This window comes from Hyperoodon ampullatus (assembly GCF_949752795.1).
Source record: "Hyperoodon ampullatus genome assembly, chromosome: 4".
In the NCBI taxonomy this organism is placed as follows: Eukaryota; Metazoa; Chordata; class Mammalia; order Artiodactyla; family Ziphiidae; genus Hyperoodon; species Hyperoodon ampullatus.
The window spans coordinates 133155679-133171967 of record NC_136917.1 but is presented as its reverse complement, the minus strand read 5'-3'; the positions used below and the strand labels follow the sequence as shown (position 1 = coordinate 133171967).

At 42.4% G+C, this 16289-nt stretch overlaps 1 protein-coding gene across 2 annotated transcripts in view; it reads right to left on the bottom strand.

Annotated features, from left to right (window-relative positions):
- PLPP1 (phospholipid phosphatase 1) overlaps nucleotides 1–12435 on the bottom strand; it is a 114902-nt gene extending 102467 nt beyond the window's left edge. For both annotated transcript variants that reach the window (XM_079703249.1, XM_079703250.1), the window contains exon 1: nucleotides 12185–12435. In XM_079703249.1, the coding sequence (XP_079559375.1) occupies nucleotides 12185–12242 (58 nt within the window). In that variant the 5' untranslated portion in view covers nucleotides 12243–12435. The remainder of the gene's footprint in view (nucleotides 1–12184) is intronic.
- Nucleotides 12436–16289: the final 3854 nt, after the last annotated feature.

Genomic DNA, 16289 nt, shown 5'->3' with positions numbered 1-16289 from the left:
TTTTGATAGTAGGTGAACATTATTCTTTATCTTTTTTAAAACTGAAAATCTCCCTTCACTGAAATTTCAGTGAGTTTGACCAAATTATATTTTGCTTTGGCTTCTCAAGGTAGCATATGTTACCATTTCTCACAATATGGCTGACATAAGAGTAACCAACTAGTTGCAAGATTTCATGAGCCATTTGGTCACTGATAAAGTCATATACCTATGTGTGGTGAAAGAAGAGACTCAAGCAGGGGGCCTGCATTACTTTGTATCAGGGCCCATTTTTCCTATATCACTACTTCCTGAATACTTCAATCAGTCTTCAGCTTTTTCCTATTTTTTGCTGACAACACTCACTGTCGTCATGGCCAGGCTAGATTTATAACTGATCTCCTGCAAGTCTGCTGCAGTTGCTCAAAATGCCCCATTTACCATGTGCTCTTCGTTTTCCTACCCTGAGTCCAGTGGTATCAACTGCTCCAATATATTCTGCAGCTACTGACTCTCCTTAATAAGCAAGGTTTGCTCACCCCTATGATCTGGAGAGATAGGCAAGGCCGACATTCTTCTCACTATAATTTACATATAAGTAGATGAAGGAGCCCAAGTGATCTTGCCCATGTGATCAGAGAGAGTAGCAGAAGACTAGAATTTGACTTCCAAGCCAACCTCTTTCACTACCAGACCACACTCTGAACCCTTTAAAAAAAGTTACATAAACAAAATTGTTATTCAGTGAAAAATCATCCACAATGTCAAATCCTAATGCACAAACTTATCTTCTTAAAAGGTAACTTATTTATTTATTAGATTTTGTTAGTAATTAAACTATATTCAATGGCAGAACTTAGAATCTCTCATATTAATGTAGATATCCAACACTAGCTATAAAGTTGAGTATTACCCATAACTCGCCTAACAAGTTTTGATAACAATCACAAATTAAGAGACCTTTTCTCCAATTGGGCCACTGGGTTAGACACAGACAATATTTGAGAAGGAGCATATTCAAAATTCCTCTCTTGTATCAATGCTATTTTTAAAAAAGTAAAATACAATAAACATCACTTGCTTCTGCTGCACTGTATAACTATGCTAAGTATATTTTCTAAATCAAATTGGGATGTCATTTGAAAAGTGTGGGGTTTTTTTTGTTTTTTTTTTTGCGGTACGTGGGCCTCTCACTGTTGTGGCCTCTCCCGTTGTGGAGCACAGGCTCTGGACGCGCAGGCTCAGCGGCCATGGCTCACAGGCCTAGCCACTCCACAGCATGTGGGATCTTCCCGGACTGGGGCGCGAACCCATGTCCCCTGCATTGGCAGGCAGACTCTCAACCACTGCGCCACCAGGGAAGCCCAAAAAAGTGTGGGTTTTTTTAATAGTTGTTTTAAGAAAAATATTATAAAAGTATAACTTTGAATTACATTTAGTTATACATTTAACAAACTGCCTCTATGAAGAAGACTGTTACCTAAAATTAGGACTATCCAAGAACACTGCAGATGGATGTGATCACTATATACATTTATTTTTTAAACTCTATGGAAAGAAAAAAAGGAAAAATTCTTATTGATCAAGAGAAGTTATAAGAACTCGTTATGTTTAGCTGTATTGCAGCTGTACTTCAACCTGTATTGCAAGTTATTAGCTTTTGACCAGTTTATATTCAAGAAATAAAATCTTCGTGTTTTAAAATGTGAGTACTAAGAGAACTTATGACTATCTCAACCATGCTATTCACACACACCTTTGTTTATTCCTATTTCTAGTCTGCTCTTCTCTCTACAACCACAAACATTCGTTTGGGTACTTTGTCTATGAGCTGTGGGAATATTGCTTACCTAGAAGTAAAATGAGAAGATCTGAGTAAGGTATCTGAGTCCAGAAAGAAACAGGTTAGAAGTAATCAAAACATCTCCCATAGTGATCTGGACACTAAAAACTGAAATATGAACCAGGTTCCAATTTAAATGCTATTTAAACTGAAGCTAGAACTACACTAAATAATGTTCCAAAAGAAAAGTCACCAGCACATGGTATCAAATTTAAATAACAGACTGGGTCAGTGGTACTACATTGGTTTATTAACTTAACAATGATAATGATAACAACAATAGCACAGGCAAGGAATACGCTAAACACTTCGCATACACTGTCTCGTACATTATCTCATCTAATTTCACAGCACTATGAGGAAGACACTATTATCATCATCTTTTTCCTCATTAGATGACAAAACTCACGGAGAGTTGAAGCAACCTGCCCAAGGTCGTACAGTTAGTAATAGATGGAGTGAGCATTCCAGCCCCAGAAGAGTGGCTGTCTCAAGTCTATTGCCTACTCACTCAGGTAACAAATATCTGAATGCCTACCATGTGCCACACACTTTCTAAGCACCGGTATTACAGTGTTTCCACCCAGTAATATAGATGGATTCTGAACTATCTACAGGAATTATTTCCAGAATTTAGCACTAGCCAAAAGTGATGTTCCCAAAGGTTTACATTACCTCTGCTGGAAAGTAAAAGCAGTGGTCTCAGGAGAAACTATTTTGAAATACAGACAGACTTCATTCAAATTCCTACTTCTCTCCCCTTACAGTGCTCTGTGTACCTCTTGGGGATGGAGACCCTATCTCACTCATTTTGTTTGTTTGTTTGTTTGTTTTTGTTTGTTTCTTTTTTGCGGTATGCGGGCCTCTCACTGTTGTGGCCTCTCCCGTTGCGGAGCACAGGCTCCGGACGCGCAGGCTCAGCGGCCATGGCTCATGGGCCCAACCGCTCCGCGGCATGAGGGATCTTCCCGGCCCGGGGCACGAACCCGTTCCCCTGCATCGGCAGGCGGACTCTCAACCACTGCGCCACCAGGGAGGCCCTATCTCACTCATTTTTAGTAACCTAAGTGTTGTGACATATCAGGCACTCAACTCAACCATACAGTATTGTCATTGTTTGTTATGAGTCCGACTTCCAGAGAAAGCAAGAAGCTATTTGAGATCCATGGGTTTTGTTTTATTTTTTCACCCATTTTGTATTACCAGTGCTAGGGCATACAATGAGGCTCATACCATAGGCTAATACCATACAGTTCTGTGATGATTCATGAGTTTATGTAAGACACTTACCAAAGGCTCATTTATTCATTCAATAAAGAACGTTTTTCTTCTCTTCTTCTCATTTACCTCAAGCACCTAAGCAGCCAACCCATCTCTCTTCCTGCTGACGTAAATGAACCAAAAGGCAAGGCAGAACCTGGCTTAACAAGCTGCCAATTAACTCAAGAGCTCATCCGCTACACATTTCCTATATGTCATTTTCCTGGGCACTCCACCCTGAAAAAAGACTCAGGAAACATTTCCAAGCAGTGACAACTGAGAACTAAACCATGAGGCTCTAACTATATCTGCTGGAGTGAGTTACGAAAGGTGACTCTAAACTCTATACACATGACTCATGTGTAATGCAATGAAGGACAAAGGTCTTCCTTTACTGGGTAGAAATGCCTATGACAACAACGTATTTGAAGAAAAAGTCTGTGGGTATGTTACTGAACAGGGCAAATCAGTTACATCTTCCAGTATGATATACCCTCCTAGCAAACTCTTAGTAGTTATTACGCATTTGACTTATGAAAAATTAAAGTGCCTCCTTTGGACAGCAGACACATGCTCAAAACATGATAAGCAGAAACTGACTCTGCAGCAACATCATATAGAATAAAGATAGTCATAAAACATTTAGGCCACCGAAAATAACCACTGCTTTTACAGCCAATTAATTCCCTCAATCCTTCATTCCTCACCCTCTTCATTTCTCAAACCTGGACCAGTCAATCTGAATTCAAAAGTTATAACCCTTAAAAATGCATTTCCCAATTCTCAACCATACCACTTCTTACCTGAGTTACACTGGGAGTTTCCCAACTGCTCTAGGCCTTAATTCCATCATCTACAGAATGAAGATGAACAAGCTATCGTCCCTGAGCACGTTTTTGAGAGACCTCACAGCCACACAGGGCCTAGTGAGCACTAAGTAAATGTCAGTTATTATTATTATTATCCACTCTGACATTTAGAAATAAGTTGCAAAATTCACTATTAAGAATATCGGGGGGCTTCCCTGGTGGCGCAGTGGTTGAGAGTCCGCCTGCCAATGCAGGGGACACGGGTTCGTGCCCCGGTCTGGGAGGATCCCACATGCCGCGGAGCGGCTGGGCCCGTGAGCCATGGCTGCTGGGCCTGCGCGTCCACAGCCTGTGCTCCGCAACGGGAGAGGCCACAGCAGTGAGAAGCCCGTGTAATGCAAAAAAAAAAAAAAAAAAAAAAGAATATCGGGGCTTTCCTGGTGGCGCAGTGGTTGAGAGTCCGCCTGCCAATGCAGGACCCACGGGTTCGAGCCCTGGTCTGGGAAGATCCCACATGCCACGGAGCAGCTGGCCCCGTGAGCCACAATTACTGAGCCTGCGCGTCTGGAGCCTGTGCTCCACAACAAGAGAGGCCACAACAAGAGAGGCCGCGATAGTGAGAGGCCCGCGCACCGCGATGAGGAGTGGCCCCCACTTGCCACAACTAGAGAAAGCCCTCGCACAGAAACGAAGACCCAACACAGCCATAAATAAAAATAAAATAAAATAAAATAAAATAAAAAGAGCTGGTGACACGTACGTGTGCCGAGACAGAGCGAATTAAAAAAAAAAAAAAGGAATATCATGGATACATACTATATTCCAGCCACACGGGTCTCTTTTCTGTTACTAATGCCCTTTTGCCCCTTTAGCCCTCAACGCCTGCTCTTCCCTATGCCTGGAATCATCTTCTTCCAGCTCCTCCACTTTCATCCTTAAATCTGAAATCAAAAATGCCCTCATTAGAGAAGCCTTCCTTGAGATTGCCACCTCCCACATCTCACTCTCTTCTAACCTTGTTTTCATTCTTCCATGGCATTCACAAACATCTGTAATTGTCTTATATATTTGTCACACATTCTATATATTAGTATAGAGACCTTACCTATCTTTTTCACAGTGATAATTACAGCTCCTAGCATTGTACTAAGCGCATAATAGCTAATAAATAAATAAACGAAGGATGTTGCAAAATCAGATATTTTAAAAACTTAACATTGTGTTAAACACAACATAAAAAATAGTACCAGGTTAACACATGTCAAAATAAATCTCTGAGGGAATTCCCTGGAGGTCCAGTGGTTAGGCCTCCACGCTTCCACTGAAGGGGGCCTCGGTTTGATCCCCGGTCAAGGAACTAGGATCCAATAAGCCGCATGCCGCGGCAAGCAAGCAAGCAAGCAACTAAATAAATAAATAAAACCTGATGGGAAGAACAGGGGTAAGAGGGAGAGGGGATATGAAGAGGTATTACACAGTAGCTTTTTCTTTGCTGCCTGCTTAACTGCAGGTAGGAATTCAAACAACAGAATTTACACAAATGAGGATGCACAATTAAGGTCATTCAAAAAATTTAGGATTAGTAAGTCTACTTTTTTACATGGTCACTCAATCATTTCCAAGGCCTGGGCAATAAAAACAGTGAAGGTGATCAGAGTGTGGCTAACTCCATTTTCTTGATTAAGCTGAAATTCAGGACTTAACCACTGTATAAAGTAACAGTTTTTCCATTTGTTTAATTACATTCTACCCCAGACTATACAGATCGATTTCTACCGTAGCTGGGATTACCACTACCTGAAGATCATATATGTGGTTTTTACATGTGACTGATAAAACACTACTATTTCAAGATATTCTGTAAGCTTCAAAGACATTCCATGAGTACTCATGGGAAACGGTTTAAAGTTTGTGTTTTTGTCCCTATTAAAAAATGAGGTTGATGTTATTTTTACTAAAATAATGATGTTGTTATAGTAGGATTATAGGTGATTAATTTTATTTGACAAACACATTGTGCACATTAAGTGCAAGGCACTGCTCTAAGCCCTTTATATACTGACTCATTTAAGCCTCACAACAACCACACAAGGTAGGTACTTTTATCATTACACAGCTGAGGCAACAGAGGCACAAAGAGGAAACTTGCCCAAGGTCACACAGCTAGTAAATGGAGGAGCTGGAATGTGAACCTAGGCAGTCTGGATCCAGAGTCCATCACTAGACTGTGCTGTCTATCTAATGTTTTAAAGAAAAAGTCATTCCCAATGTTAGACTAGTTTCAGTTAAGTAAAAAACGACTCTGAGCCATCTGGGCTTTAAACCTAGAGAGCAAGAAGGTTGAAGGGAAGAAGGAAAGCAGGCTGGAGTGGAAAAAGTGAAAATGAAAAATAAGGTAAGTAGAAAAAGAAGAGGGCCAAAAAGAAAGAAGAAAGTTACTTGTAACCACAGCTCATAATACCTGAATGAACGCTTTTTCAGAAAGAAAATAAGAAAAGAGGCAAGACAGTTTCCATATAATCCCTAACTAGCTTATTACATAGACTGTATATTTCCATCTCATATGCTGAATTAAGCCACCTAAATTAGGAGGAAACAATTAACATTCCAAATTCCTTTCCATAAAACTGAAGCTACACGTTAACTGGTTCACTTAAAATGTGGATGTTTAATGACTTACTACCAACTTCTTTTTTAGCAGGGTAAACAATTTAAACTTTAATTTCTTATCAAAAAGAATTAGAATAATTCCACAAGCTAAGCAACACATAGGAAACTTTGGTAGAACTCAGCCAAAAATGACTAAACAAGAAAGAAATTAATAAAGATTCATAGCATGTCCAAGAGTTTCCAAAAGGATGTAATTCAAAAAGAATATAAAGGAAAAAATTACTTTTCATAAAAGCTATAGAGGGGAATGGCCTCAGAATATTTCCATACTCTATTCCAAGCAAGGTAAATTTAAGTTTAATGTCAACTGTATAAAACCAACTAGAGCCAAATACTATCAATTTCTTCCAGGCCTCTGCTTTTGTTCCAAACTAGCCATTTAAAGGTAGAAAAAGCCTTGCAACAGGAGGCCAGTGTGACCCAAGAATAGGCCAGTTTGACAAATTTCTGTTCATCTTTTGAGATTCCTTCTCTCTCTCTGTGGCTGAGAGGAAAGAGAACAGTTACATAAAACAGAGAAACAGGGCTTCCCTGGTGGCGCAGTGGTTGAGAGTCCGCCTGCCGATGCAGGGGACACGGGTTCGTGCCCCGGACCGGGAGGATCCCACGTGCCGCGGAGCAGCTGGGCCCGTGAGCCATGGCAGCTGAGCCTGCGCGTCCGGAGCCTGTGCTCCGCAGCGGGAGAGGCCACAACAGTGAGAGGCCCACGTACCGCAAAAAAAAAAAAAAAAAAACAGAGAAACAAGCACAGTAAACTTTCATCAGAAGCAAAAGAAGTCTGCTGAATAGAAGTTAACAGAAGTTGAAATGGCAAGTAGGACAGGCACTATGTCCTATTTATTTATTTACCTCTTTGGTATCTAACAGAATGCCCAGCACCTACTAGATAAGAAACAAATACATGAGTGAATTCACCCAATAATGAGTGAATGAACAAATAAATGTTAGGAGAAAAGGGAAGGCTGCAGACTATTTAGCAAGTGAGACTCTTTCATTAAGTATTTGATTTTTACTTCAGAAAGGGGCCCAGATTCAGGGTCAGGAAAGGGGGCACTCGTGAGGGGTACTACTTAAGGGGCAGGATGATGTCAGCATAATTACTGGAGAAGAATAAGTAACAGGGATTCCACAACCACCTATGGATGCCAATGTTTTTTGCTGCCACATTTTCCCCTAAATTTATTGACTCTGATCTGGCATAATGTTGATACCACGTTTGCAGCATGCTGAGGTAACCATGACGCCCTCCATTCCAAGAAAGCCAATGGTGGGGCCCATGAGTTGCTGTATCACCTGCTATTATGGGAAACTGTAACTGGTGTCAAGTGCAGAAAGGGAAGTTACCTCATCTGTTTGGACATAACATGAGTGTTATCAGTAGGGCCCTGGACAAAAAACAACACATCCAAATAAGGTTTTCAAGAGAGAATTTAATGAAGGAATAATCTTCAAAAGTACAGGCAGGGTTTAGGGAAAGCAGCAGGGGATGGTGGAATACTCCCACACCAGCAACATGAGGAAGTCATTATCATCTCTAGGCCTAAGGGGGCAAGTAAAGGGTTACCAGAACCCAGAAAGATCTGTAACTGTAGCTGGCTGGCACAGAAGGCCACTGAATAGAAGCTGTGACCTACTCACAAAACACAGAACAGCTCTGGCAACACAAATCCAGCAGGAGTAAACTGGCTCTTCCAGGCCTCCTGCTCTTGTCCCATTGGTCAAAGCCAACCAGAAACCAAAAAGCAAGAGCAGGGTGGAGAAAAGATCTGAAGGGGCAAAAGGAGAATATACAATACAGAAGGATATTCCAAATGACCGCCACCCAGAAAAACACAGGCACATAAAAAGGTTTTGCCAGTTCCACCCAAATCTTCTAGGCGTCATGAGAACCTGCAAAAAAAGTCATAAACACAGGTACTTATTTGGGTTCCCACTGCCCTATATCAAGTTGAGGAAGAAAAAAAAAAAGATTCTAAGAGTAGTCCTAGGTAATTTTTGTCATTTCTGCATCTCTAAGAATAAACAGACAACCCTTTTATCTATAATGGATCTCATCTAGAGCAACTCTCTTCTTTGTACTCAAAGGCCATATATTCCATACCTTCATTATTACACTTATCATAATGTGTTGTGACTCTTGTTTGTTTCTCCCTCATTAGACCCTGAACTCCTTTAGGGCACAGATTGTCTTATTCGTCTTTGTATCCCTAGCACTTAACATGAACTTGGAACAGAGTTAGCCTTCAATCAATGTGCACTGAATCAATTAGTGGACTCAGTGTCCATTAACTGGCAGCCTAATGCCAGGGTGCATAAAATCTAGAATGACCCTCAGCAATTAAACACTAATAAGTTTTATTCAGGACATGGTTTAAACCATTGAGCAAAAACACAGCTTCCATACCAGCCCACTACCATTCTCTGCAGAGTAGCTTTTCTTGTGTGCTCAAATGGTATTTATGGCCTTTTCTACAATCATAGAACTCATTATCAAAAGAGCCAGAGAAAGATGGCAAGACCATGCTCCACCACAGAAAGGAATCAAATATACATCATCTCTCAAAATTCTCACTCTTCTTCCAAGAATTGACCAGATCCACTAAAGGAACTAATAATCTGGGTATATTATATGGAGGAACTCATGTTTCACAGCGGTGATAACACTGATTTGGGGTAGAATGCGTATACACATGTGCACACATGCACAACCCACACACCCCCCCCACAAGCATGTTTAACTATCACTTCAACAGACGTCACCTTCTGTAATATTATAAAGTAGGCATGTAACACAATCACATAACATTAGCATATCAAATGGATACACTATATGATGTTGGGTGATCATTAACAGAACCTGGAACATATTCACATTATAATTATGAATCACTTTCACATAACCCTGTACTTATGAAGTGCTTAATCATCTTTTTGTTGCTATAGTCAAATCTCGCCTGTAGTTCTCCAAAGAAAAAGAAAAAAGTTGGGCTTCCCTGGCGGCGCAGCGGTTGAGAGTCCGCCTGCCGATGCAGGGGACACGGGTTCGTGCCCCGGTCCGGGAGGATCCCACGTGCCGCGGAGCGGCTGGGCCCGTGAGCCATGGCCGCTGAGCCTGCGCGTCCGGAGCCTGTGCTCCGCAACGGGAGAGGCCACAAGAGTGAGAGGCCCGCGTACCGCAAAAAAAAAAAAAAAGTTAATGCCAGGTTGATAACCCTCTTTGAGCTATCACGATTTTAGGCCGCCAATCTCCTGCTGTCAGTTAGGTGAATGAAAACCAAATTTAAAGTTTGGTTTAAAGTGGGCCCTTAGACTCCACTAGAAAGGTGAGTTTGCTATAAAAATATATTATCTCCCAAAACTCAGCATGAAAATGCTTTGTATCTCTAGCATCACTGTTCTCCTTCATTGCTGCTTGTAATGGAGAGTTGATACTGTTAAATCTAATGTCATCGTATATACCAAATTAAAATAACACTTCACTTTCTATTTAGGAATAGGGAATTCTGGGCTTATCTTGACAATACACTGAATTACTTTAAAACTCTAGTAACACAAGAACAGATAAAATGTGTTTCAAATAGATCGGTATAAGTATCTGATACTAAATGCGTAAGTCCCCAAAACAAGTTTTTTCCAAAACCATCGAAGATACTTAAAGTCATAAACACAATTTTATCTTTTTTGAGAGCCGTCATAAATTCTGCAACTGTCAGGTCCATGTAGCAATAAAATTACTCTTACCTCTATAGGACAATTATGTGATGTTTCCATCATATTGAAAATATAGACTGCAAGAACCTACAATTTATAAAGTTGTACTGCATATAGTTTCCTCCATTATACATGAATTAAAACAAAACAAAACATAGATTTACCATATGGCTTTCTGTTTAATAACACTGAGCTACCTCAGAGCAGTATTATGTTTCACCTATCCTGGTTCAGTGTTTGGCCCAAAGAGAAAACATGACGTTTGTTTCATAAATTACCAACTCCCACAAGGCAGGAAAAGGGCAAGTTTATATATAATTCTGACAATACACAATATGTGGCAATGACAGAATAATATCCAATATATTAGAATTATCAAAGTCACTTATGACTAAACATTTTCCTCTCCCTTCACTATAATATAAATGAAGTTTAACAAACCTCCACTAACATTCAGTACAAGTTAAAATACATTTTTAAATATAACATCTTTACCAAGGTACGCTTTTCACTGAAAATAAATTTGAATATATTTAATGTAATTATGAATATGTCCGGACATCTGAAAGGATCACTTGTGCTTCTATAAAAAGAGTGTTCCAAAATCGTGTTTCCCTTTCCTAAACTGAATTCCTAAAATTCACTGTGGAGCTATACAGTAAGTGTCTTCATAAACAATAAAGATGTTTCATAAATAAAAAAGAGATTTTTCCTCAAAAAACAGGTAACAGAATTTGTAAAAAATTCGGCAAGACTGCAAGCACCTAAATGGTCAGGTTTGAGGCAAGAGAATGGAATACTGGATTAAAACCGGGGAAAATTTCCTATCACTGAAAAGCTATTATGCAGACCTGCATCTAAGATGCTAAAGTCACAGCTCTCCAACCAACGCTGAGAACTTGCCAATACCATTACTTCGATACTCAACCATGAGTAGGACTACCCAAACATCGAGGTCTTCTTGTTGTCGTTTTTTCCATAACATATAAATAGTTCAAAGATAGTGCCTTACACAATACATACTGAAAAGGTGAAAATCTCTCCTCCTAACGCCTATCCCTTAGCCAAATGACTTCAATTCTTTCTCGTCAAAATAAAAGAGCAACTGGCAACCAGAAGACTCACAACTGAACTCTTCTGTCAGAAAGACAACGCCAAATTTGCTGCAGCCAAAGAAATGTCTAGTGCTCCTTCTGGGCTCTCACAGGAGATGGAAAGCTACACAATGGCAAGGTCTGTGCAGAGAAGGACACAGCAGGTCTGGGGCACACCATCCCCACTCCAGCCCCAAAAAAGCAAGGTTCTTCAAACCTATAGGCAGAAACCTGGCATCATCACACCCACTTAACAGCCTGACAATTTACAAGCTGGTAACACCTTCTAATTAGGAGAGTTCTAGTCTTTCATAGACAGAAATGTAAACGGCTTCCCACAAATAAGATAAACCTGGCACTGGCGCCAGTTACTGAGAACCCCCAATGCATCAAACCTCCCGTTTCGCTACTGAACCTGATGAGCCAGTGACCAGGCTTCTCTACAGCTGAGAGGGGAAGAGCCCACCCTCCGGGCTGGGAGTGGAAGGGAAACAGAGGACAGGAGAGCAAGGGATGGAGCGCAGAGGCGTGAACAGCGTCCAAGCAGGGTGGGCTCAGCGCACCGCCGGGCGACAAACAGCAGCGGCCACGCGGGAGCCGGGGTGCGGGCTGCGAAGCGGGGTCCCCGGGCTGCGGAAGCCGCCCCCACCGTCTCGCCCGGCACGGCTCGCGCGTCAGGCACACACACACCCCCACCCCACGCCCGTCCGCGGCTCTCGCCCAGTCCCCTCCCAGCGAACACACACCCGCAACCCACCGGTGCACCCACACCCCGGGCTCGCGCGCACACGCCCCTCCGGCCGGCGGCGCGTACGTACCCAGCAACACGCAGAGCACATCGAGGGCCACGTACGGCAGCCGCGTCTTGTCAAACATGGTCTCGGCGCGGGCGGCAGACTAGGCACCCGATTCACGAGACCGGGCCGGGGACTGGCGACGGCTCCTCCCAGCCGGGGGAGAGCAGCCGAGGGCTGACGGGGACCCTGCGGCGTTCTGACGGGCAGCAATGGCGCCCGCGACCCCTTCCCTCGCAGCTCCCGCAACCACTCAGTCGGGGCCGAGAGGCTCGTGTGCCAGCCGCGGCGGGTCCGTTGCCTCAGGCCCTCCTCGGTCGGCCCTGGCCTGCCCCGGCTGCTCGCTGTCCAGATGCAGGCGCCGTCTACAACAGGCGGGGCGTCCCGACTCGTGCTTTAAGGATGGGGACCGGTAGGGAGGAGGAACACGGGCTCGGCCCCTCCCGCGGGGCAGCGCGGGACCCGCCTGCGCGCGGCCTCGCGGGCTGGGGGAGCGCGGCAGAGGCGGGGCGGCCAGTGAGGGGTGACGGGGCGGGGCCGGGGAGACACCAGGCCGGGGCGCGCCAGCCAATCGGCGCCTCCGGCCCCGCCCCGCCCGACCTGCGCAGCCCGCCCCTCAAGTGGGCCGCGCGGCGGACGGCGGAGCGTGGGGTCTATCTCCGGTGCGGTGCGAGGGTTGTTGCTCAGATCCATTTTCTGCCGGTGGTCGTCTAACCTGGCCTCCGCATCCCTGGCCGCCGGTCATTGCTGACTCGAGAGGAGAGCTGGACCCTCGACCCTGGCTGCCTGCCAGCTCTCCTCATGGGGATTGGGTAATAAAGAGGAACGGGGTAGTCAGTGAAAAAGACTCTCTCCCTGTACAAACTTTAGCCAGGCTCCTCCGAGCCCTCCACTCGCCTGGGCCTCCATTGAGGCCTTCGAATCTGGCAGGGCAGAACCCCGTATTAGCGTGAATTCTGCTAAGTCATCCCTCTACCCTTGGTATCTGGTTACTTTTCATATGTGATCAAATTCCTTTATATGTAAGTCCTTTAATATATGTCCTTGGCCTGCCTTTAAGCAGGAATCCCTCTACCCTTAATGTCTTCTCTTAATTTTCCATCCACTAACCCGCTCATTCTGCTTGTCTGTTGGCTGTCATAAACCCCCAGATGTCTTTGCCGTAGTCGGAGTTGAGCACAATTGCTTTCTCCTGTTGCAAGTTATGACCCCCTATTGCAATCGTTTGGAATAAAGTCTTCCTCACCACTTTAACAAGTGTCAGAATGAGTTTTCTTTATTCCTCTCACCCCTGATTCCAGGAGTACCCTAGCAAAATTTAGTAACTCAGTTTCCTAACCTGTAAAATTGGGATGTTGATAATCCCTGCTCTGTGTTTTAGTCAAGAAGTGATAAAGCCCAGAAAAAATACACATGAAAGTGTTTTCTAAAAGCTTAAACCCTCTACAGATGTTAACCATTGGTATCTCTCCTCCTCATTCATAAGATGTGAGACAAATTGAAAACTGTTACCTAGTACTTCTGACTTTGCCTGCAAAACAGTCATAAAATGAGTGGAGAGATACTATCACCCTCAGGGAATCTGAAGATCTTGCCCCAAGTGATCCCCCAACAAGCAAAAAGATGTATTTGAAGAAGCATGTTTTTCTTTAAAAGGAATATGAACATTGGATTTCACCTTTTGTTTGAATATCTTCTGAAAGCTTTAAACACTTTATACCTGAGAAAGATGTGCCATTGTTTATTCTCTGACTTCCCTTACTTCCAGAGTTACAGGGACCCCAAATTGCAAGGCCACAGTGAATTGAACTTACTTGTGGTATGTAAGTATTTGGCATGTGTTAGGTGAATATCGTGATAGAAGTGTGTTGGTGTATAGGAGGCACTCAAGGGGACAGGGTGTTCACCTGGGAGCTCTGGAGACTTCACAGGAAGGTGAGAGTCACATTGTTGTTTCCTGTGTCTCCCACACCAACAGCCATTTTCTTAGGTGAGAAGCTAGTAGACAGTTAATATATTAAGACATGTTTTCCCTTTGGAGGAGTTACAAATAATAGCTTTAAAAATAGATCAACAGAGAATTAATTCCCTGGCAGTCCAGTGGTTAGGACTCCGTGCTTTTTTTTTTTTTTTTTTTTAATAATCCAATCCCATGCAATTTTATTTATTCTGGGCTCCTGCAAGAGGGGCTATTTTATTTATTTTTTTTTAAGATTTTTAGAAATTTCATGTAATGTCTGAAACATTTATATTAACATATTTCCATACAAATAACCCAAAGAAAGTTTAGTATTAGTTGTTTTTTTTGTTTGTTTGTACTGCAGGTTCTTATCAGTCATCAATTTTACACACATCAGTGTATACATGTCAATCCCAATCGCCCAATACAGCACACCACCATCCCCACCCCACTGCAGTTTTCCCCCCTTGGTGTCCATATGTTTGTTCTCTGCATCTGTGTCTCAACTTCTGCCCTGCAAACCGGCTCATCTGTACCATTTTTCTAGGTTCCAAATACATGCGTTAATATACGATATTTGTTTTTCTCTTTCTGACTTACTTCACTCTGTATGACAGTCTCTAGATCCGTCCACATCTCAATAAATGACTCAATTTCGTTCCTTTTTATGGCTGAGTAATATTAGGACGCCGTGCTTTTACTGCCAAGGGTCTGGGTTTGATCCCTGGTTGAGGAACTAAGATCCCACAAGTCGATGAGCATGGCAAAAAAAAAAAAAGATCAACAAAGCAAAGTCCATTAAAATGCATTGTCATGCCCTGTGATTTTAAATGGGATCTGTGCTATGTGCAGATTATAAGCAGTAAGTCTTCAGTTGAGAGAATGATTAAGAAATGTCATTTTGTTTTGAGGTGGGGGGTTTTGTTAGTTTTGGGAGAGTGTTGTTTATTTGTTTTGGTTTATTATCAAGATTGGGTTCTAGTGTGATCACTAGAATTGAGAATGAGTTAAATAACCTTGAAATGATGGTGAAAATAATGAAACACTGATTATATAGTGACACCATTAACACCCCCTTGGGGGTAGGTACTAGTGTGTCCCTGGATAGGACATGAAACCTTAGAGATTTTCTTAAATGCCTAGCAAAGTTTATGCTGGGGTCTGTATTTTTGTCTCTGTAATACAGCCATCAAATACAAAAGCAAAATAGAGTGGGCTTGGGAAGAATAGTCCTGAAGAATCTCTGAAGAAGAGAGAAACTAATTTCCTCTCTTCTTTTATTACTAAGCATTTTGAAAAGGAGACTGTAATCTACAACCTCCCTTTTAATTTCTTCTTAATACTTGTGTAGTCTCACTACTGTCCCCACTCCTCTACCGGCACTGTTCTTTAACATAGTGTTATTGGTACGTCTCCATCTCTCTGTTCCAACAGCGCTTACTTCTTTTTATTTTATAAAGTTTCTGCACAGTAATAAGAATAAAACCCTTTAGAACATTTGTGTTTGTATGTGCTTAGGTCCTTTCTCCCCACCTGGACTGAAGCAAAAAAGTGTTTATTATACTCAAAAAGCATTGTAAAACTAAAACAATTAAAAATGTAAGTGTCTGGTTCCCTAGTACATGTGTCTCCCTCCCAAAAAAATTTCACAATATGATATGATCCTTTGTGTACTTATTGTCAAAGCTATTTATTACCTTACTAAAGTTTTTTTATTATGTAACATTTGATACATACATATATATATAACATATAAGTAAGTTATGAAGCATAATAATAGACAACTGGGAATCCACTACTCAACTTAATACCTAGAGCATTGTGGTATCATTGAATCTACCTGTGTGTTCAATCCCTTTCTTGTTCCCTGTCTCAGGAGAAGTAACCACTATCCTGAATTTTGTGTTTATCTTTTTCTTGCTTTGTTTTTTTCAAAAACACATGACCACATGTGTATGTATCTCTGAAAATATATATTGTTTAGCTGCCTTCTTTTTTTTTTTTTTTTTTTTTTTTTTTGTACGTAGGCCTCTCACTGCTGTGGCCTCTCCCGTTGCAGAGCACAGGCTCCAGATGCGCAAGCTCAGCGACCATGGCTCATGGGCCCAGCCGCTCCGCGGCATGTGGGATTTTCCCGGACCAGGGCACAAACCCGTGTCCCCTGCATCA